Source organism: Micromys minutus (genome assembly GCF_963924665.1).
Source record: "Micromys minutus genome assembly, chromosome: 18".
Classification (NCBI taxonomy): domain Eukaryota; kingdom Metazoa; phylum Chordata; class Mammalia; order Rodentia; family Muridae; genus Micromys; species Micromys minutus.
In genome coordinates, this window is record NC_137953.1 from 3,291,603 (window position 1) to 3,310,401 (window position 18,799).

General features: G+C 55.7%; 1 protein-coding gene across 1 annotated transcript; it reads left to right on the forward strand.

The window, feature by feature from the left end:
* The first annotated feature begins 1,705 nt into the window (after positions 1–1,705).
* On the forward strand, positions 1,706–18,243 carry CYP26B1 (cytochrome P450 family 26 subfamily B member 1). Its single transcript, XM_080932184.1, has 6 exons — positions 1,706–2,186; positions 5,540–5,764; positions 12,589–12,864; positions 13,073–13,228; positions 14,502–14,786; positions 15,135–18,243. The coding sequence occupies exons 1-6, from the start codon at positions 1,983–1,985 to the stop codon at positions 15,525–15,527; spliced, it is 1,539 nt and encodes a 512-aa protein (XP_080788310.1). The 5' UTR covers positions 1,706–1,982; the 3' UTR covers positions 15,528–18,243.
* Positions 18,244–18,799: the final 556 nt, after the last annotated feature.

Below are 18,799 nucleotides of genomic sequence, written 5' to 3' on the forward strand. Positions count from 1 at the left end.
CCACACCTCACACAGGATGGGGCTCTGGAATTAGCTCCGAGAAGGTGGTCATACTCACGGTCATGTTTACTTACTCAAAAGTATCAGTCCTCTGAACAGGACCCCTGTGGCCTCTGGGTCCTGCATGTGTCTCAGATGCTGGACACTTTCCGGGACCAGCACTGTAGTTAAGATGATGTGTGTGTGTGTGTGTGTGTGTGTGTGTGTGTGTGTGCGTGCGTGCGTTGTGTGTGTGTGTGTGTTGGGTCCTCAAGATGTTAGCGTTGGTAGCCCGGAACTCACACGGGCTCAGAAGACCTTCCAGGCTTTGGACGGTAAGAAACATGTGGACCTAGACAACGGAGTTTTGTAGATGCAGATATTAGGAATGAGGACCCTGGCTATAGGCAATTGGGAGGGAATAACATGTATCCTTGGAGGCTGCCGGGTCCCACGGAATTCCGCGGGATGGGGTCTGGGTAGAAACTTCTGGCAACTCCCAATCAAGGGGGACAGTCGGACAAGGACCTTCCACGCAGGACAGTCGAAAGCTGGGGAACCGGTTCGAGGACACAGGGGGGTGAAAAAGCGGGAGTAAAGTAGCTTTAGAGTCAAACTGGCACCAAGAGGGTGCGGACCGCGTGCGCTCGAGTGTATGAGTGTGTGTGTGTGTGTGTGTGTGTGTGATGTGTGTGTCTACGTGCGCGCGCATGAGTGTGTGCATGCGCGCTCGGGCATGTGTCTCCTCTCATCCGTTTGTAGGTGCTGGACTCGGGGAGACGCGGGCAAGAAGGAAGAGAAGGCGCGAGGTGAACTGAGTTTGATCCTGAGGCGCCTACAAGTGGGTCCCCGGCGGGCGGGGCGGCGGGGCGGGAGGCCGGCGGGAGCTCACACGCTCGGCAGCCGGCCGGCCTCTCACCACGCCTCCCGCTTTGTGAGCGCGCCCAGGGGGGGTGCTGGACGCGCGCCCACGGCGCTGCTCCCGCCTCTATATAAACACACGCATCGCCTTGCCTTGGATCAAATCAGATTGAGAGACGCTTTTCAAACCACCATCCCTGAAGTCCTGCCTCCTGCCTTCCCCTTCTTTCATCCCTTTTTGCCTTTCTTTCTTTTCTTTTCTTTTTTTTCCCCTCTCCCCTCATCTCTTTTTCTTTTCACCAGCAGCAACTCCAGAGCCGAGAGACTGCGTCCCGGGACAGACTGCCTTTTCTTAATTGATAGATAGCCGGGCTCGGGTTTTCCCACCTCCTCTCCCAACCCCACCCCGCCTCACCCCTCCCTCCCGCCGCCGCCGCCCCAGAGCCCGCCCGGGGCTCTGTCGCCGGCTGCGTCCCTTCCCCGCTGCGGCCCGCCGACTCCGCACTCGCGCTCGGGCCAACGCGCCCGCCTCGCCCGCCTCCGGGTGCCACGGCCGCTCAGCCTCTACACTCGCCTCATCTGGGGAGTCTTCTCCCAAGCCCCCAAAGTTTCTGGGTTCGTTGGAATTTTTGAATTCCGATTTTTTTTTTTCCTTTTTATGTACCTAGGAATTTTGGAGGAATAGTTTTTGATAAATTGATCGCACTTTCCGCTAGCTCTCGGTTCCCCTTCTTTTTGCCCCCCACCCCCAGTTTTGAACAGGGAAGGGGCTTCCGAGAGATTCCTGGTGGATAAAGTTTTCCAAGTGTGATGGTTGCGGAGAGAGCAGGCTCACCAGCTTGATTCAGCTCCATCTCACCTCCCCAGAGCAGTCCTAAGCCCGCATAAAGGGGCAAACAAACAAACAACAAAGTTACACCTCGAGTCGCCTCCTGTCTTCTCTCTCCTTTCCAGGCAATCTTTTTCCTCCCTCTCTTCGACCACCTCGCAGTCTCCAGCCCCCTTCCCTCGGCCCCATCTTCTGGGTTTCTTTGAGGGGTGCCAGGACCCCCGGCCGCAGCCTCCCCTCCCCCGTCACTCTGGTCCGGCCCTCCCCTCCCCCATCGCGGACCGCACAGCCAATCCCCCAAGCGGCCGCCAACATGCTGTTTGAGGGCTTGGAGTTGGTGTCGGCGCTGGCCACCCTCGCCGCGTGCCTGGTGTCCGTGACGCTGCTGCTGGCGGTGTCGCAGCAGCTGTGGCAGCTGCGCTGGGCTGCCACCCGCGACAAGAGCTGCAAGCTGCCCATCCCCAAGGGCTCCATGGGATTCCCGCTCATCGGAGAGACTGGTCACTGGTTGCTACAGGTAAGCGCGCTCTCGCCCAGCTGCTCCAGGAGTCCGCTAGCCGCGGGTGTCCGGCCAGGGGGCGCCGATAGCTCGGACACTCCGTAGCGCTGGTCCCCGCCCCGCCCCTTCCTTGCCTCTGCCGGCGCCGCCTAGGTTTCCCCAGCTCGCCTGCAGCGCGGCTCGGAGACCTCCGGGGCCCGAGAGCTAGTTAAGAAGGCTATTGACTGGTCCGGAACAGAGAAGGCTCCCAAATGTGATGTTCCTGGGCTGCAGGCGTCCAAGCAGGGATGCGCGGAGAGCGCTGGGGAGTGTCGCTTGGTGTTCACCTCTGTCTCTGAGCTCCAGTCGACTTTAGCGTCCTGGCTATCTACCTAGGCGCGGAGAGGTAAAGCAGGCGAGGGCCTGTGGCCGCTTGGATAGCCCACTTTAAGATCTGAACAGCTTCGGCAGTGCATCAGGCTCAGGCTCAGGTACAATTGTGCTAGCAGGAGGTGCTACTCACCTCTCTCCTTCTGGTGAGTGAGTGTGTGTGTGTGTGTGTGTGTGTGTGTGTGTGTGTGTGTGTGTGTACCGGCGCATCTGCATCTGCGTCTCTGTGTTGTGGAGAAGAGAAAGAAGATAACCTAAGAGAAATTCAAGGCAGAAGAGTTGAGGGTTCTCAGCTATCGGGGGGGAAAGGGTCTGTTTGCTTATTGGGTGGAGACAGTTTAGCAGAGGGAAACTAGGAGAAATATGCAAAAGACCCAGAGCGTGCCTATGCAGCTGGACGCCTCACAACTCTACTCTGGTGACAACTGGGGCCAGGTGCGTTGAGGACCAAACCCAGGTAGGTAGCAGGCAGATTAACCTGGATTTAACCCTGTCCAATGCTAGACAATCGCTTTCTGCAATTTGATACACCCAGGTTTTTTTTGGGGGGGGTGCACCTCTGGGGTAACTGCGGGGGGTGTGTTTGTCAGGAGGGTGCTCATGTACGTTGGAGGCAGCCTGGATATCCTGAAACAGACAACCCCAACCCCTGAAAGGAGAAATGAAAGGCGAGCGCGCGCGTGTGCGCGCAGACCAATGGGTTTAGACGTGCGAAAGCTTGGCTTGAAATTAACAGACGCGTGCAGTCCGTGCGCGTGAGCGCGCGCGCGCGTACACACTCACACACACACTCACTCTCTCTCTCTCTCTCTCTCTCTCTCTCTCACACACACACACACACACACACACACTCACACCACCACCGCGCCCGGTCCAGGGCCGAGGGACTGGAGAGGCGCAGCATGGAGGGGCTTGAGAGGTTCCCCGGATCTTCCCCAGCCTCACAATTGGACTGTCTCTTTTGGGAGCTTGCTTGTCTAATCGGGTGGGGTGGTGGTCCCTCTAACCAATCTGATGTTCCTTAGAGACAATATCCCTTTCGACTTTTTTTTTTTTTTTGTCTCCACATTTAAAGGGTTAACTGTGGCGGTGGTCCAGGCTTTAGCCAAGAATTTAGAAAATAAAATAACCCAAGTGGCAGCGCTTCCCGCCTGTTTAAGGCAAATCCTCCGAACCCCCGTTCTCATCCTGTTTCCTGACCTGCCCCTCCCCCATGTCCCTTGCCATTTTTTCTCAATCTCACATAAGGGCCCTTGCGGGTGTGGTGCAGTCAGCACAAAAGTTAGAGGCGCTCTTCTCCTGAGCATCCGCGCCTCTGGGGGTCAAATCCCCCGGGAGGAGGGACCTCGGGTGCTGAAGGGGTTAAAGTGAACCCTCCGAATCCGGTGTTTTTTCGGAGTAATTTATCAGATTTTACGGGGGACCTCCAAGGGCTCTCGGTTTCCACTAAGCACCATCTAAACAGAGCCCAGGGCTAAAAATACATTTTTGTATAAATTGGACTCGCGGCCCGAACGGCCGCCCCTATGAAAGTCCTCTTTGTGAAGGCCGTGGAAACGGCGGACAAATAACTCTTTATTAAAGCCACAAAAAACGCACTTTAATTATAGTTAGGCAGATCAGAGGCGGGGGTGGGGGCAAGGCGGCGGCGACCTCGGAAAATTCACAACCCAACTTTTGTGTCTAAAGAAAAGAAAAACAGAGGAAAAGACGGGAGAGGAGAGACCGAGTGAGACGGAGCGAGGGAGACGGCAAGGCAGACGAGGACGGGAACCCCGCTCGGCGCCCCCCTCAGCCGCACCCCACCTCGGCCCCGACTTCTCTTAAAGGGGCCGGCGCCGTCTAAGCTGGCGTCTGGATGGGGGCGTCCCCGCCTCGGCCCCTCCAGGCGGCGCGGGGGTTCCCGGCTTGTTCCCAGTCTTGTGCCGGGCCCAGAAGCATGTGGAAAAGCCATTAGGAATCTGGGTTCTGTAGCCACTTTTCGCATCTGGGGCGTGTTCAATTCTAACTGGAGTATATAGTTTCCCCGAGAGAAAGGAAAGTGAGGAGGGGGGCAACCCGGGAAAGGGGAGCCTTCCGTCTCCGGGTAGAGGGAGCCGACGTGTCCCTAGGAGACCACGACGCAAAGGTGTCATCCCCCGCCACAGTTCTGCTGGTTGGCCCGAGAGAATGGACAGGTGGTTTCCCCGCCGGGTTGCACCCAGTGCGTCCTGGCGGGAGAAGGGTTAAGGAGGGCCGGGTGGCGAAGGCGACGAAGGTTTCCGGCACCGCAGGCCGCTGGCCCTGGAGCACAGAGCTCGGCCAAGGGCCTGCGATCCGATTACCTGCGCGGGTCACCGCGCCCCACCCCGCCGCCCCTCAGAAGCACCTTCCCGGTGCTCCAGTTCCAAATTTAAGGGCGGAGACCAAAGTCCGTCCCAGTTGTTCCCAGGACAAATGTTTCAGGAGAGTTGTGGCTCTGGGCCCAAGACTCCACCCTGCGGAGCCCACGAAGGGCCACACCGGAGCAGAGAGGAAACTCCAACCCCCATCTCTGGGGACAGCCTCCGGGCACGCACAACTCGCCGCTATAAATAATCTTTGGCCTGCGGCCACCCCGCGGGGTCTCGCCAGCCCGTGGCCTGGAGCCTGGAAATATTTATTCCGAGAGGCTCCGCTGCGCAGGGGTGGGGGAGCAAGCTCCAGCTTCGGGTTTAGCCGTCGGGGATACCCCCGCCCCCGAAAGTCATTACTAAAAGCAGCTTTCCGTGGGTGCCCCTGCGTCTCCGTCTTCCCGCATTATTTATTACCCTCTAGGCCCCACTTCCCAGTCCTAATGCACGCCGTGAAAAATAAAACCTGTGTGTGTATGTGTGTGTGTGTGTGTGTCTGTGGTGTGTGCGCGCGCGTGTTGGTGTTGGGGGGTGACAGGAACCAGTGGACGGTGCCTAGTGTGAGGCAGGATGCAAGGGCCCTACAGGTCCTCCGTGAACCCTGAGAGGCTTCTGCTGTGGTTCCCGCAGGGTTCCGGCTTCCAGTCGTCGCGCCGGGAGAAGTATGGCAACGTTTTCAAGACACACTTACTGGGGCGGCCGCTGATCCGTGTGACCGGTGCGGAGAATGTGCGCAAGATCCTACTGGGCGAGCACCAGCTAGTGAGCACGGAGTGGCCGCGGAGCGCACGCGTGCTGCTGGGTCCCAACACGGTGGCCAATTCCATCGGTGACATCCACCGCAACAAGCGTAAGGTAAGAAGAGCTCGAACCCTTGTCTTAGGGTTAACTGCCTCGGGTATGTAACAGATAGCTGAGCTCCCCTGCCTAGATGATTTCCTGCCCGAATCCGGATTCTGCTTGGGCCTCCTCTCGATCCGCTCTGATGCCTTCTGGCTAGCCCACGGCAAGGTGGACACCACTAGGGGTAGGTACTAGGGCCTGCCTGCGGATGGTCTGGACAAAGCTTGTACGTGTGGGGTCTGCAGTGACGGATGCAGTTGCTCAGTGCACTACACTACAGGAAAAAGAAGGGGGCGGGGCGGACGGTTGTTCCATTCCGGACTCCCCGCCACCTTTTTCTCAAAGCTTCCCCCACTTTCAAACTGACGGTGCTGAAAACCAAACCTGGCCTAGTAGCTACAGGTTGCATGGAAAGCGAGTCTGTAGTGTGTTGCCGGACTGAAGACACTCTATAGACTTTCCGGCTAGCCTAGGGAATAAATAGGTTGGGTGGCCTTGGGGCCCCTGCTCTAGCAGGAGGGCAGTCCGGTGGGGGAAGGACAAGGGGGGTGGGAGCAAAGTCTAGGTGCGCTGAGGTTCAAAGCGCGCCCACTCTCTAGAAAGAGGAAGAAAAAGTGGGTGTTTATCCGGTGGATTTCCCGAGCGAGAGCAAAGACTCGCAGCGGGCGAGCCAGCGCGCACGCAGCGCCTCCCCGCCCCCTCCAGCTGCGCCGCCGCCACCGCTGGGCCGGGAGCGCGGGCGGCACGTGCTGTTTGAACTGCAGTAACCCGAAGGCTGAGCCTGCCGGCGGGCGGGGCGCCGGCCTTGGGCTGGAAGCCGCCAGGAGGAGGCTGCGAGGCTCCTTCTCTCTGTTTTTTCCATTGGGTCAGAGGACTCGCTCAGGTTTGGAACCTAAAAAGAAGGAAGAGGGAGGGGCTGTGGCCTCGGGGAGGAACGAGGAATAGAGAGGAGGCCTCAGGGACCGTGCTCTTGGTCAGCAGCTCCACTGTTAGGTAGTCTGGGTGACCGGGAAACAGTGGGAATGCTCGCTCATACCGCCTGGGGTTTCCTGTTCTCCGAACAGAACTGCTCTGTAAGGATCGTTCTCCTAGGACGGCACACGAGGGAGAAAAAAAAAATTCAAAGGGGGATGTACAGGTCTCCCAAAAATTCTACAGAAAGGCCCCGAAGGCCTGCCTGGATGCTAGGAGCAGTTAACACAGCTTGCTGGCACATGGGGGGAGGGGCCGGGGGAGGGCAGTGGTTTCTCCCTTTAGTCTCCGAGGCTCCGTCAAAGCTTCCTTGCCTGGAGCTGAGACGTTCAGGGAACACAGCTCCAAGCCACTGACTGCTCCCTCACTTTCATTCAGAGGCAGGACGCAGAGGGATCTCAGAGCGAGGTTTGAACCAGCCTGCATTACCGAGTCCTGCCACCTGGGGCTGCAGGAAGCTGGGGTGGGGGCAAAGTGCTCGGAGGTAGGAGGGTGAGGCCCAGGGGAGCAGATAGAGATGAGTAACTAGGAGTCTTCTGAGCTCCTGGCCTTCCTGCTCTTAGAGATGGAGAAGGATCAGAGGCTGGTACATATTTCAGGCAGACATGAAACACCGAGGGCTGTGTGAGTGTGTGTGTGTGTGTGTGTGTGTGTGTGTGTGTGTGTGTGTGTGTGTGTGTGTGAGATGTGTGGCGGTCACAGGAGTAGGACCCTTCTCAAGGATCCGTGATCCTGAGTTTACTGAATTCTATAGGTACGAAGAAGCAGGAAGCTTGACCTCAGCAAGTAGAAACTCACAGGAAGGACAGAAATTGAGCACCCGGGGGTCATGTTCATGAATGTCCATGTTACCCTGAAGAAATGGATCAATTTTGAGGATGCAAAGCCTGAAGGGTATCTTCTGGCCAGGGTGAGGGTTCTGCAGCTCACACTGCAGAGAGCCATGCCCCAGCCTGGTTAGGATGAACGTGCAGGAAGCCGGGGCCCAGGTGTGTGGGGCACGGGCTGGCTGAGAACTAGGAGAGTCACTGTTTCCACTGGAGTGGGTGACCACCCTTCTCTGGGAGGTCTAACCAGATGTGTGGGGAGAGGGCTATCACCATATGCACTCCACATGTTTGGCCCTGGCTGCCCTGGTGGTCTAGGGCTAGCTGGAGCTGCCTGGAGAACTCAGGGGTGTCCCCACTCGGATTCCATCACCTGTGCAAGCCCGTCCTCAGACTGCACCCTTGTCTCCTCCTTTGGAACCCCTCCCAACCGCAGCAGAGGCTCCTATCTGACAGATTGTATGGAATAGCTGGCCCGCTGCCCAGGGAAGGATGGGAGGAGTCTGGTCGAGAAGGTGGGGACAAAAAAAGTAGTGCTTCTGGAAGCCTCTGCTCTTCCGCCCCCTTTTCTCCTTGCTTTTGTTCGGAGCTTTTGTCTGGAGCTGAGTCTTAGCGCCTAGAGACTAGCTAGGAGCTTCAGTGTGCCAAACAAGGTCCCAAGATTGCCCTGGAGAGGGAAGACCCCAGAGTAGGATTTCTGCCCAGCATGTGAGCAGAGCCCTGGTCCATGGAAATACCATCTTGGGGGAGGCCAGCCCCACTCCGCTGGACTTTGGATGCCTCCAGCTCATTACACAGGTTAACTAGAGACATGACCACACAGATGTAGGCTTGGCTCTGCAGAAGCTCCAAGCTAATTTGGGGTCCGTGGGCAGGTGGGTAGCATAGCCAGATAGCCTAGTCCTGGGGCTGAATAAGCCTTTGTCCTAGTAGATGAATTCTTCACCCAGAAGTTACTGTCGGTCCAGCAAGTGGTCCCGGGGGCTGCTGAGGGGGCAGGGAGCAGGAGTGGGTCTCTTTGAAGGTCAGGGGGGAGGAACCCAGGCCATCTGCCAGGGCGGTAGGTCGGGGTGTAGAGGTGTCTGCTTTCTGTATTCACTTCTTTCAGTGTTCGCCCCCCCTCCCCCGATGTGGAGAGAGGTCCAGAACTCTAGTGTCTCCTCTCTGCCCTCCTGGGTCCTTCTGCGTGCCCCTCCCCTGACAGCTGTAGATAGGAACTGTGGCCTTGGTGGGGACAGTGGATGCTGTCTTTTCTGGCCCTGAGCCCTAGTCCCAGTCACTGTAGCCACCCAGGCCCAAAAGATTGGTGTGAGGCAGGGGCCTGAGGAGCCGACCACAGGGTATAGACCTTCACCCTACCCTAAGACTCTGAGAGGCCCTTCCCTCCTGGCTCTCAGCTTTCCAAAGGGGTTCTGTGGTTTGAACATGGCAAGCAAATGGGCAGCCAGTTGCTCCCTAACCCCTCTAGTACTTCAGTTGGGGTGTGTGGAAGAGTTTAGCATGGTAACACAAGGGTTGGGGGACACATATGCAGGTGGGGAAGACGGGTACTTGTTCCACTCTGTCTGACTAGAAATGATGAGCAAGCACAGCCCAAGGTGAGGGGAAGCCAGGTGGCATTGCAGGCAGCTGGAGGACCCCCTCTTCAGTCCCCTCCTTACTGGAGTATGAAGTATACACCTTGGCGTCACCCCTGAGGAGACTGCTGCCTGCCTTCTGTTATTCTTCCAGCTCCACAGGCTGAGGCTCCGGTGGCTTGTCTGGGTGGCCTGCCTGGCCCCCACCCCTCCTGGGCAGCAGCTTTCATTCCTCCTCAGTTGAGTCACTGGCTGGGCAGTGGATTCCCTCTGAGGCCCTGGCCCCTGCTGTGGCTGCTCATCAGTTTGCCCCTATATCCTCAACTGCAGGCTGGTCAGGTGGGTTATGGGAGCTGAGGGACTTTACAAGGTGACCTCCCATCCCAGAGACAGCAGATCAGAGTCGAGCGGCAGTCTGGCTAGGAAAGAAGGCGTCTGTAAGGACGATTATAGGGGATTTAGGCTTTGAGGAGCCCAGGTGAGCTTTCCAGGCCACGTGCAAACAAGAGACAGAAAATGTAGGTAACTGTCATTGGGAAGAGAGAGGAGTACTCTCCAAGGGCATAGCTAAAACAGACCCATCCTCTCTCTAGGCTTTCTTGTGATTCTAGGGGTGTTCTGGGGTCTCCAGGATCCCCTCTCTATTCTTGTTCTCTCTAGACCCATCCCTTGCAAAGTCCATACCTGTGGCTTGATCTGCTGTGCTCTGCCGGGGCCTGGCTGGTCCCCGGCTGGTCCCCATGGGCATTTTTGTGACACTCTTGGCTTCATTGTGGGAATTCCCAGGGAAGACCCCATGAAAGAGAAAACAGCTTGGCCACTGTGTTGCCTGTGGTCAGGGCCAGTGCTCCTGGGCCAGAACCTTCTCCATACTGAGCCACTCCCGGGCCTCTTCCTCTGTGCCCCAGGCCTGACCCCAGTGGCCAGAAGCATCATATCCAACAAGCTGATGAGACTCAGGCCTCTCCCTGCCCTGGCAGGCACCTCTGCCTGTTCTCCGTGGTGGCTGGTGGTTTCTGGTCTGCCTGGCTTTGAGAAGTGCCCGCCTTGTTAGCCCTGGGCACACACCCAGAGATGCAGACTCGGCACCTTCCCAGAACCTGGGAGGCTCCTATGTCTCTAGAGCAGCTGAGGCAGAGGCAGGGTCACCAACTTGGTGACTCTGATCAAAGGTCCCTTGCCAGGAGTGCCTGCTACCAGCCTTTACTTGGTTTTACAGGCCTGCGCTTTCTCTTCCTCTTAGAAGCGGGAAGGAGGAAAACCTCCGAGGAGAATGGGGGACTATCTGGGTGGAAAGAGACTTTGAAATATTTAGATGGACTCTCTGTAAAAACCAACGGGGGAGGGGAACAGACAAGAGCCTAGGGTTTCCCAGGGACCGGAAAGACACTGCCTATGCTTCCTGGCCTTGCTCAGGACCCTTTTTCATTCCAGGGCAAGTTTAGTCACCCTGCCATAGAGTTCTAGCTCAGCCCCAGATGTCCCTGGATGTCCTTCAGTCTTCTTGGGCCCCTCGGGTCAGAGAAGTGATTCCGTTAGATATCGCTAGAGGGCGCAGGGATTGTAACCTAAGGGGCACAAGGGGTTTGCTTGTCCAGGATCTCTCTGGATGCCCTTGTCAGCCTTTGAGGTAGCCTGTGCCAGGCCCTCGGGGCCTTGTTGAGATATGAGTACGGGTGCCAGGCTGTCTCCAGAGGGCTCAAATACCGAATGACTGTGCTGCCGGGAAGGGTTTCATCTTGGGGAAAGCAGAAACAGGTACTGAGATGCCATGTATCTTGGAAATATCCCTGAGGTCCCTTGGGTAGGTCTCACCATCTTATGGATGAAAAAACTGAGGCCTTGGGGTAAGCGTCACTGATCATGGGCACACAGTGAACTGGTGACAAATCCTTAAGTTAGGCCCATAGGCATCCAATCAGACCGCCCTTGCCTTTTTTTTTTTTTTTTTTTTTTTTTTTTTTTTTTTTATCTTGGGTCCAGATTTCCACTGGGCCATGTCCTCCCCTAGGCCACTTCCAAGAGCTTGCTAGTTCTTGGTCAGTGTGGTGTCACTATGCCCTATACCATAGTCAGCTTCTGCAGTGTTTGGTCACATGAGTTACCCTCCCACCTCCCCACTGTGTTCTCTGGTGATCTCCCTCCAAAAGCTCTGTTCCCCAGAGTCCAAGTGGTCTCTGATTGGACTCCTCAGGGTGAAGGCCCACTCTTGCCCCGCCCTTCAAGACCCCTAGGCCAAAGGATGAACCTGGTTCCAAGAACACCAGGACAAGGGCTCAGACACCCAACACAGTCTTCCTCTGTATCGCTCTGACCACTGAAGCCCTCCCATGTCGAGAAATTCCCTGGGACCCCTGAATCTGAGCAAGTGTGAGTGACCTAGGGGACCTCCTGTCACCTTGTCCCTCCAGGCTGTTCCTTGGCGGGGAAACTAGCCTGGGCAGTATGTCCTCTGCCCCTCACTGGCCTCTCTCCCCTCCCTCTGCCCACTGGGAATTGGGAATGAAAGTGTTATTGTTCGCAAAGGCTGGGCCACTGAAGGGCCAGCACTGTTATTTCTGCAAACCAGCCCTCCCATTAGCCATGCAGGGTACAGGCCAGGAAAATGTTACCTTTTCCTCCATGAGCTGACTGCAGGGGAAATTCTCACATTTACAGTTTGTGTGGTGGTTGTGTTTGGGGGCAGGCAGGAGGGTAGTGTGCTTGTGTGGTTTTGTGGGGGCTGGTGGGTATCCTTCCCTCTACTTGGTCTCCAGCTCTAGGGGGAACCTCCTGTTCTGGACTTGTTATCTGGGGATATAACTAGACCAGGCTTCGAGTAAATAAACAGAACACCCTGCCTCTCTCGGCCAGAGGATAGCTGTGTGAAAAACATGCCCTGTTGGAGTGGAGGCAGGGCACTACCAAGTCAGTCAGGAGGATGAGCACAAGACAGGGATGGCAACAGGGACCCTTGATGGTCTTAGAGGATGCTCAGAATGGAAGGGTCTTCTGTCCCTCTGATCTTCTGGGGGTAGAAAGCTATTGTCTAGAGGCCTGGTCATCCTGTAGATGTTTGGATGGCACTTCCTAGAGTTCCCACTCAATTGTCATTACATGGGGACTGATGGCAGTTTGGGTCCCTGGAAAATCCTGCTTTCTACCTAGCAGTAGGCTCTCTTGCCTGCTCGTAGTGGCGCAGAGGAGAGCCATTTGCTTTGTGACTGTACACTCATATCCTGACTCTCCTGACACTTCCACCCGAGATCCCAGAACTCAGCAGAAAGTCCCTTCAACAGAAGTGCAGACCCCTTTGGTGGTCCCACCCTAGCCCCTGTGAGGTCCCACCCTCTCACAGATGCAGGCAGGAAACCAGGGGCCTAGCGTAGGGAAATGCACAGGGGAGTGGGGTTGGAGCCTCCACCAGGAAGCATGGTAGGATGGCTGCAGGTCCCTTACCACTTGCCTCTGGGCCCTTCAGGTCTTCTCCAAAATCTTCAGCCATGAGGCACTTGAGAGCTACCTCCCCAAGATCCAACTGGTGATCCAGGACACACTTCGAGCCTGGAGCAGCCAGCCTGAGGCCATCAATGTGTATCAGGAGGCCCAGCGACTTACCTTTCGAATGGCTGTACGGGTGCTGTTAGGTTTCAGCATCCCCGAGGAGGACCTGGGCAGCCTCTTTGAGGTATACCAGCAGTTTGTGGAGAATGTCTTCTCTCTGCCCATAGACCTGCCCTTCAGTGGCTACCGGAGGGTGAGTATACCCAGTGCATGGAAAGGGAGGGCATAGGACTGTCTTTGGGAGGGAAATGCACCGCTGGACAGATGATGGGAGGGAACACGGGGCATTGGAGTAGGCAGAGCAAAAATCGTAACAGGGTGGGTCTGGCTCCTTCCCTGTGGTCCAGCAGCTTAGGATGAGCACTGCCTTCAAGACAAGCTGATGGTCCACTTTCCCCTAGGGTATCCAAGCTCGGCAGATCCTTCAGAAGGGCCTAGAGAAGGCCATCCGTGAGAAGCTGCAGTGTACCCAAGGTAAAGACTACTCGGACGCCCTGGACATTCTCATCGAGAGCAGCAAGGAACACGGCAAGGAGATGACCATGCAAGAGTTGAAGGTTGGTGGGCGGTACCAGCCGGATGTTGGTGGGCGGTACCAGCGGGATGCCCTTCCGGACTTCCTTCATCCAGAGCAGAAAGTTGCCAGGCGGCTTTTGGTGCCAACCAGCTTTCTGAGCAGCAATGGCCGTGGCTGTCTTGGGCCCAGAAGTGTAGTAGAAGCCACAGCATTGCTGAGCCAGAAGCGGAGAGCAACATCTTTGCAGCGTCCTTCCGGTTGTGCTGAAGGATGCTTAGGGCTATTCTGTTCCGTTCACGGTAGCATGTGGCTTGGAGAGGTGTGCACTGTATCTCGGGGTGGCCAGGCTACATAAGCTCTGTCCTGCACATATCCTTTCCTATTGTTCTTAAGATGGTTTGGAACATTAGTTCTTCGGCCTGTCAGGAGCTTGTGGGCACCTCCTATTGAACCTCTCCCTAGGTTACTCTCTCAGTTCTTTCCATGGTCCGACGGTGGCCAGCTCCCGACTCCAGGAGAGGTTTGATCGTAGTACGGACTCCCTCCTCTTACAGATTCTCCAGTGGTGTTTGGTACTTTTGTCCATCCCTTTGCCTCGGCACAGCTGGGCTTCAATCTCATGGCCCTGCAGTATGCCCTTTCTGGGGGGGGGGGCTCTTCCACTTGAGAGGGCTTGTTCATCCTAACATTCTGTCCCCCTTACCTGGTGTCTACAGAGCTCCCCAGGAAGTTGGGGAGAAACTGCTGGGACTTCATTAGCAAGTGTCCAGGCCTTGGGAGGAGGGGACCTCTGGGTTGTATTGCAGTCCCCTCCCAGGCCCTCCTGGTGCTGCCTTATCCTACCTCCAGATCCTTCCGGTCCACCTGCTCACCTAAAAGGCATCCCTCTTCCAGTGATGGAGGAGAAAGCTGGTGGCAATACTAGTTACCACACACGCATGCACACACGCGCGCACGCACACATGCTCACAACAGTGCTGAGTCTCCGTATTATATCCTCTCTTCCAAGAGCTCGCTGCCTTAAGTAGTCTGCTGGTGCTGGCCAGGAGTCCAGCCCTGAGCAAGAAGTGACCTTAACCTCTGGAGCCCGCAGGCTTCTGCTTCTGCCCTGAGTCACAGCAGAGTGTCTCCATCTAAGCTAGGGACCAGGCTGTGACCTCCATGCGCCTTTTGAGAGTAAGGCTCAGAGCAACACTGTTGGCAGCCAGGAGGTAGGGCTCGGTGTAGACAGGCTCTGGGGGAAAAGCTAGCAGCAGCGGTCATCCTAAGTGGCCGCTGCAAATGTCCGGGACGCCTGTCTTTCTGCTGTGTAGGATGGAACCCTGGAGCTGATCTTCGCAGCCTACGCCACGACCGCCAGCGCCAGCACATCCTTGATCATGCAGCTGCTGAAACACCCGGCAGTGCTGGAGAAGCTGCGGGAGGAGCTGCGGGCCCAGGGCCTGCTGCATGGCGGTGGATGCCCCTGTGAGGGCACCCTGCGCCTGGACACACTCAGTGGCTTGCACTACCTGGACTGCGTCATCAAGGAGGTCATGAGGCTCTTCACGCCCATCTCAGGCGGCTACCGCACCGTGCTGCAGACCTTCGAACTGGATGTGAGGCTGGGCTCTCGTGCTGGTGGGAGTGGGGTGGCTGGGGCTTTGGCTAGGTGGAAAAAAGGAGCCATTTTGGGGGTCCTCAGTGAGGTGAGGGGGTCGGGGACAGTGCCTGATTCTCGTAGCTTTCAGTCCTGTGGGAGATACTTCCCCCCAAACGCAGAGCTGAGTGAAGTCAGCCTGTGCACTGCTTAGGATGCTCCAGTTCCAAATCTATAGACATGGGGACTTGATTTAGCATATGGGGGAGTGACTTTGGTTAGAGACAGGCCTTGCACATGAGAATGAGGGCAGCTGAGTGGCCCCTTCTGGCTCTTACGCTCTACGCTCCTCCCGGTCTTCTTCCAGGGTTTCCAGATCCCCAAGGGCTGGAGTGTCATGTATAGCATCCGAGATACTCACGACACAGCGCCCGTGTTCAAGGATGTGAATGTGTTTGACCCTGACCGCTTCAGCCAGGCACGCAGCGAGGATAAGGATGGCCGCTTCCATTACCTCCCATTCGGCGGCGGCGTGCGGGCCTGCCTGGGCAAGCACTTGGCCAAGCTGTTCCTGAAGGTGCTGGCAGTGGAGCTGGCCAGCACTAGCCGCTTCGAGCTGGCCACCCGGACCTTCCCTCGTATCACTCTGGTCCCGGTCTTGCACCCCGTGGATGGCCTCAGTGTCAAGTTCTTTGGTCTGGACTCCAATCAGAATGAGATTCTGCCTGAGACAGAGGCCATGCTGAGTGCTACGGTGTAGCCTCACTCTGGTCTCAGCCCAGCCCAGCAGCGGGGGTGGGGACAGAGCTAGAAACCTGTGGGGTGGGGAGGGGCTGGTCGGAAGGCCAGCAGCCCCCCTATGTTGTTCCTTGACCTCTTCCCTGGCAAGCCCTTCCCAAAGACAAAAGGGCCCCGCCCCCTCCCGACTCCCACTCTCCTGGATCGCCACTGCCCCCTAGCTTAGATCCTGTGACAGCCAGGACTGTATGCCCATGACAGTGTTAGTGAGAGGTGGTTGAGCTGCAGTATATGATTCTGACCTCTGAACGCTTCCTTCCCTTACCCTCTTGTCTTTTTGTTGGTGGTCAGGTGGCTGTGAAGCCAGGAGGGAGAAAAAGAGGGGCCCCCTTGGAGCACTCTTTGACACCCCCACATCCCCCCTTCTGTCACTGCTCAAGTGGTGCCCAGAACAGTCAGCCTAGGCAGGGCAGGAGCTATCACCAGCCTTGAGGGGCCCACACCAGCCTAACCAGTTTGGACATTGGAAATTACCTATTGCTGCTATTTTCCTGTCTTCTCACCTCGGGATACAGACCTCGGGGTACAGGAGCCTATAGACTTAATCTTCAGCATCTTTCATGGTGGCCCTGGGCAGGGACACCAGCACTCCTCCCCCATGGGACCAACTGAGCCAGGTGGTTTCTGGCTATAGCTGGGCTCCCAGATGCCCACCCTTGCACCCCGTCCCATATTTATTCACCGACCTTGGCTAGACTGAGGTCTGGAGCACCCTCCCCAACACACCACCACCACTGCCACCACCACCACACGCACACACCTGCTAGCCTCTGCCCTAGCTCTCCTTTTCAGGGCTTATGTGAGGCAAGAAGACAGTGTGTCTGGTTTAGCCTAGTTCTTTGGTAGAGGGTCAACAGCCCTCCTGGGCCCTAGGCAAGGGATGTAGTTTAACTTCAGAGCCAGGTGTTCTTAGCACCTCCTCCCAGGTTGTCAAAGCCCCGGGCATGTGGGTCGGGGACCACAACTTCCTTTTCACTCAGTGCCAGCCCCTCCCCTGGTGAGGATGAATAAGGATACGGGTTCTTCCGAAGGGACTTCTGTCTTCCCTTTCTTAACTCTGCCCCTTTGCTCTTGGAAGAGTCCCCCACCCCACCCCCAATGCCACTGCCTGCTAAGCCCAGCTCAGGGTTTGGGGAAGAGAAGAAAGCGGAGAGGTAGGTAGAGAGAGCCCTGTCTCTGAGCTGCCTCAGGCCCTGTGGGGTCTGGAGAAGCTGCAGGAGAGGCTGTAGCTAGAAAGCAATAGAGAAGGAGGGGGGAAGATGAGGACAGGGCGGAGTGATTTGTCAGAAGTGGTTCTGTTGCAGAAAGGCCAGTAGGGGCATGGACAGTGACAAGGTGGAGGGTGAGGGACTCCTGCCTCTGGCATTTTGGGGGTTGGACATGCAGGGATCCTCCTGGGAAGGGTTTGGGGCTCTGGTGTGTCTCTAGGCAATTTTGTCTGTTTTCAGATTCTTCTTAGTTTTCCATCCATTGCTTTTGCCTGTTCCTAAGGGAGTAGGTCCTTTTCTCCAGAAAACAGGAACACAGAATGGCAGTCCACGGTGACCTAACCCTGAATGGCCATTGTCACGAGGGTTAGCCACATCTCACTAGCACAGAACATCCTCTAAGCCTCCCCAAATGTTTCACAGGTCTGCATTTTTCCAACAGAACCAGAACAAATGACAGCATTAGGATACCGGGAAAATTATTGTGGCGGCATCAGAAATAACCGTAAACCCCCTTTCCCAGTTCTGAAACAGGCCAAACTGTGTAAAGACTCATCAAAGTTTATGAAGTAGGTGCATGCTGCCCTCACTCCCCAAACCAGCGCCCAGGAGGCCCATCTTCCTGCACACTAACCCTGCTTGCCTGCAGCCATTTGTTTCAGACTGAAGATGTGGCATGCTCCTCTGGCCCTGGTGAGGAACAGGGGGACTGGAGGGCCCCAGCTGGTGTCAGGGGCCTTCCCTTTCAGGGGGCCAGCCCAGGAGGTGTGCTAAAGGGAAAGCTGGAGGAGAAAGCTGAAAGGGTGGGAGGAAGGAAAGATGGTCTGCCTGGATGAGTCTCATAGGTAACAGGGAGAGGGACCTAGCCCAGGCACCTGCGGGTGTGACACTACTCTCACCTCTGTGGACTTGTCTGTTCCGTGTTCGTGTGTTTCATTGTGGTAGCATTAATGGGTGATGTGTTCTCACACTCCTAACTATTGTAACTTGACATTTAAAAAAAAAACGAAAAAAACAAACCCCACAAAAACTTCCTGCCACGGGCTTGCAGATTGAAGCACTTTCAAAGTTAGGCGCTGGCGTGTGCATTCTGGGCGACCATTTTGATCCTGCTCAGATTTCTATTATTTTATACACAAAACTTTTTTTTCATAAATGTTATAATTTTGTGTCTGTCTTTATAAACTATTATAAGTACTATTTTTGTTATAATTCAAAATAGATATTTAGTATAAAGTTTTGCTGTTAAATATTTGTTATTTAGTAAAATATGAATTGTTCTTTATTGTAAACATGGTTCAAAATATTAATATGCTTTTATCACAGTTGTTATAATATGGAGAAAGCACTTGTGCGTCTTGTTTTGGTATGAGCTGGTGCTGTGTGTGTGTTTTGGCTGTCGTGTGGTTTTGATGTGTATATAGTAATCCATGTTGCATATTACAACAATGAATGTCATGCATTTTGTGAAATACTCAATGTGGCTCTTTTATTGGCTTCTATAATAAACTGTGGGGACTCACCCTTGTCTTTGTTGGCTGTCTGGTCTCTCGCCCTTCAGACTTATTACAAGGCTCCTGGGAATGTCTGGATTCCCATCAGCAGTGCCTAAACCAACCTGCCAGGAAGCTCTAGAATGTTCTGTGGAGTCCTGCTCCTCATTCCTCACACAAGGAAAAGGCTGTGATGAAGTCCAGGGCCTGATGAGAGAAGAGGCAGGAGGGAGGTCACACCCCTGTCCAGTGTAACTGTGACCAGGGATGCCAGGTTTTTACACTGGATCCAATGGCCCACAACCCAAAGGCTTATTCACCAGTTCTAGCCAAGATGGCTGAAGTACGTAGTCATGGGGAGTGAGGAGTGAGCTCCCCACTCTGAGCTCAGCCTTTTGCCCAGGCAGGCGATCTTCCAAATCCGTCTCATGGATATCACGGGATCATGCACATGCCACAATCACATACACTCGGGAAATGCACCAAACAAAACATACCAGGCTCCCGTACTGTGAGTCTGAGCCCAAGGCATC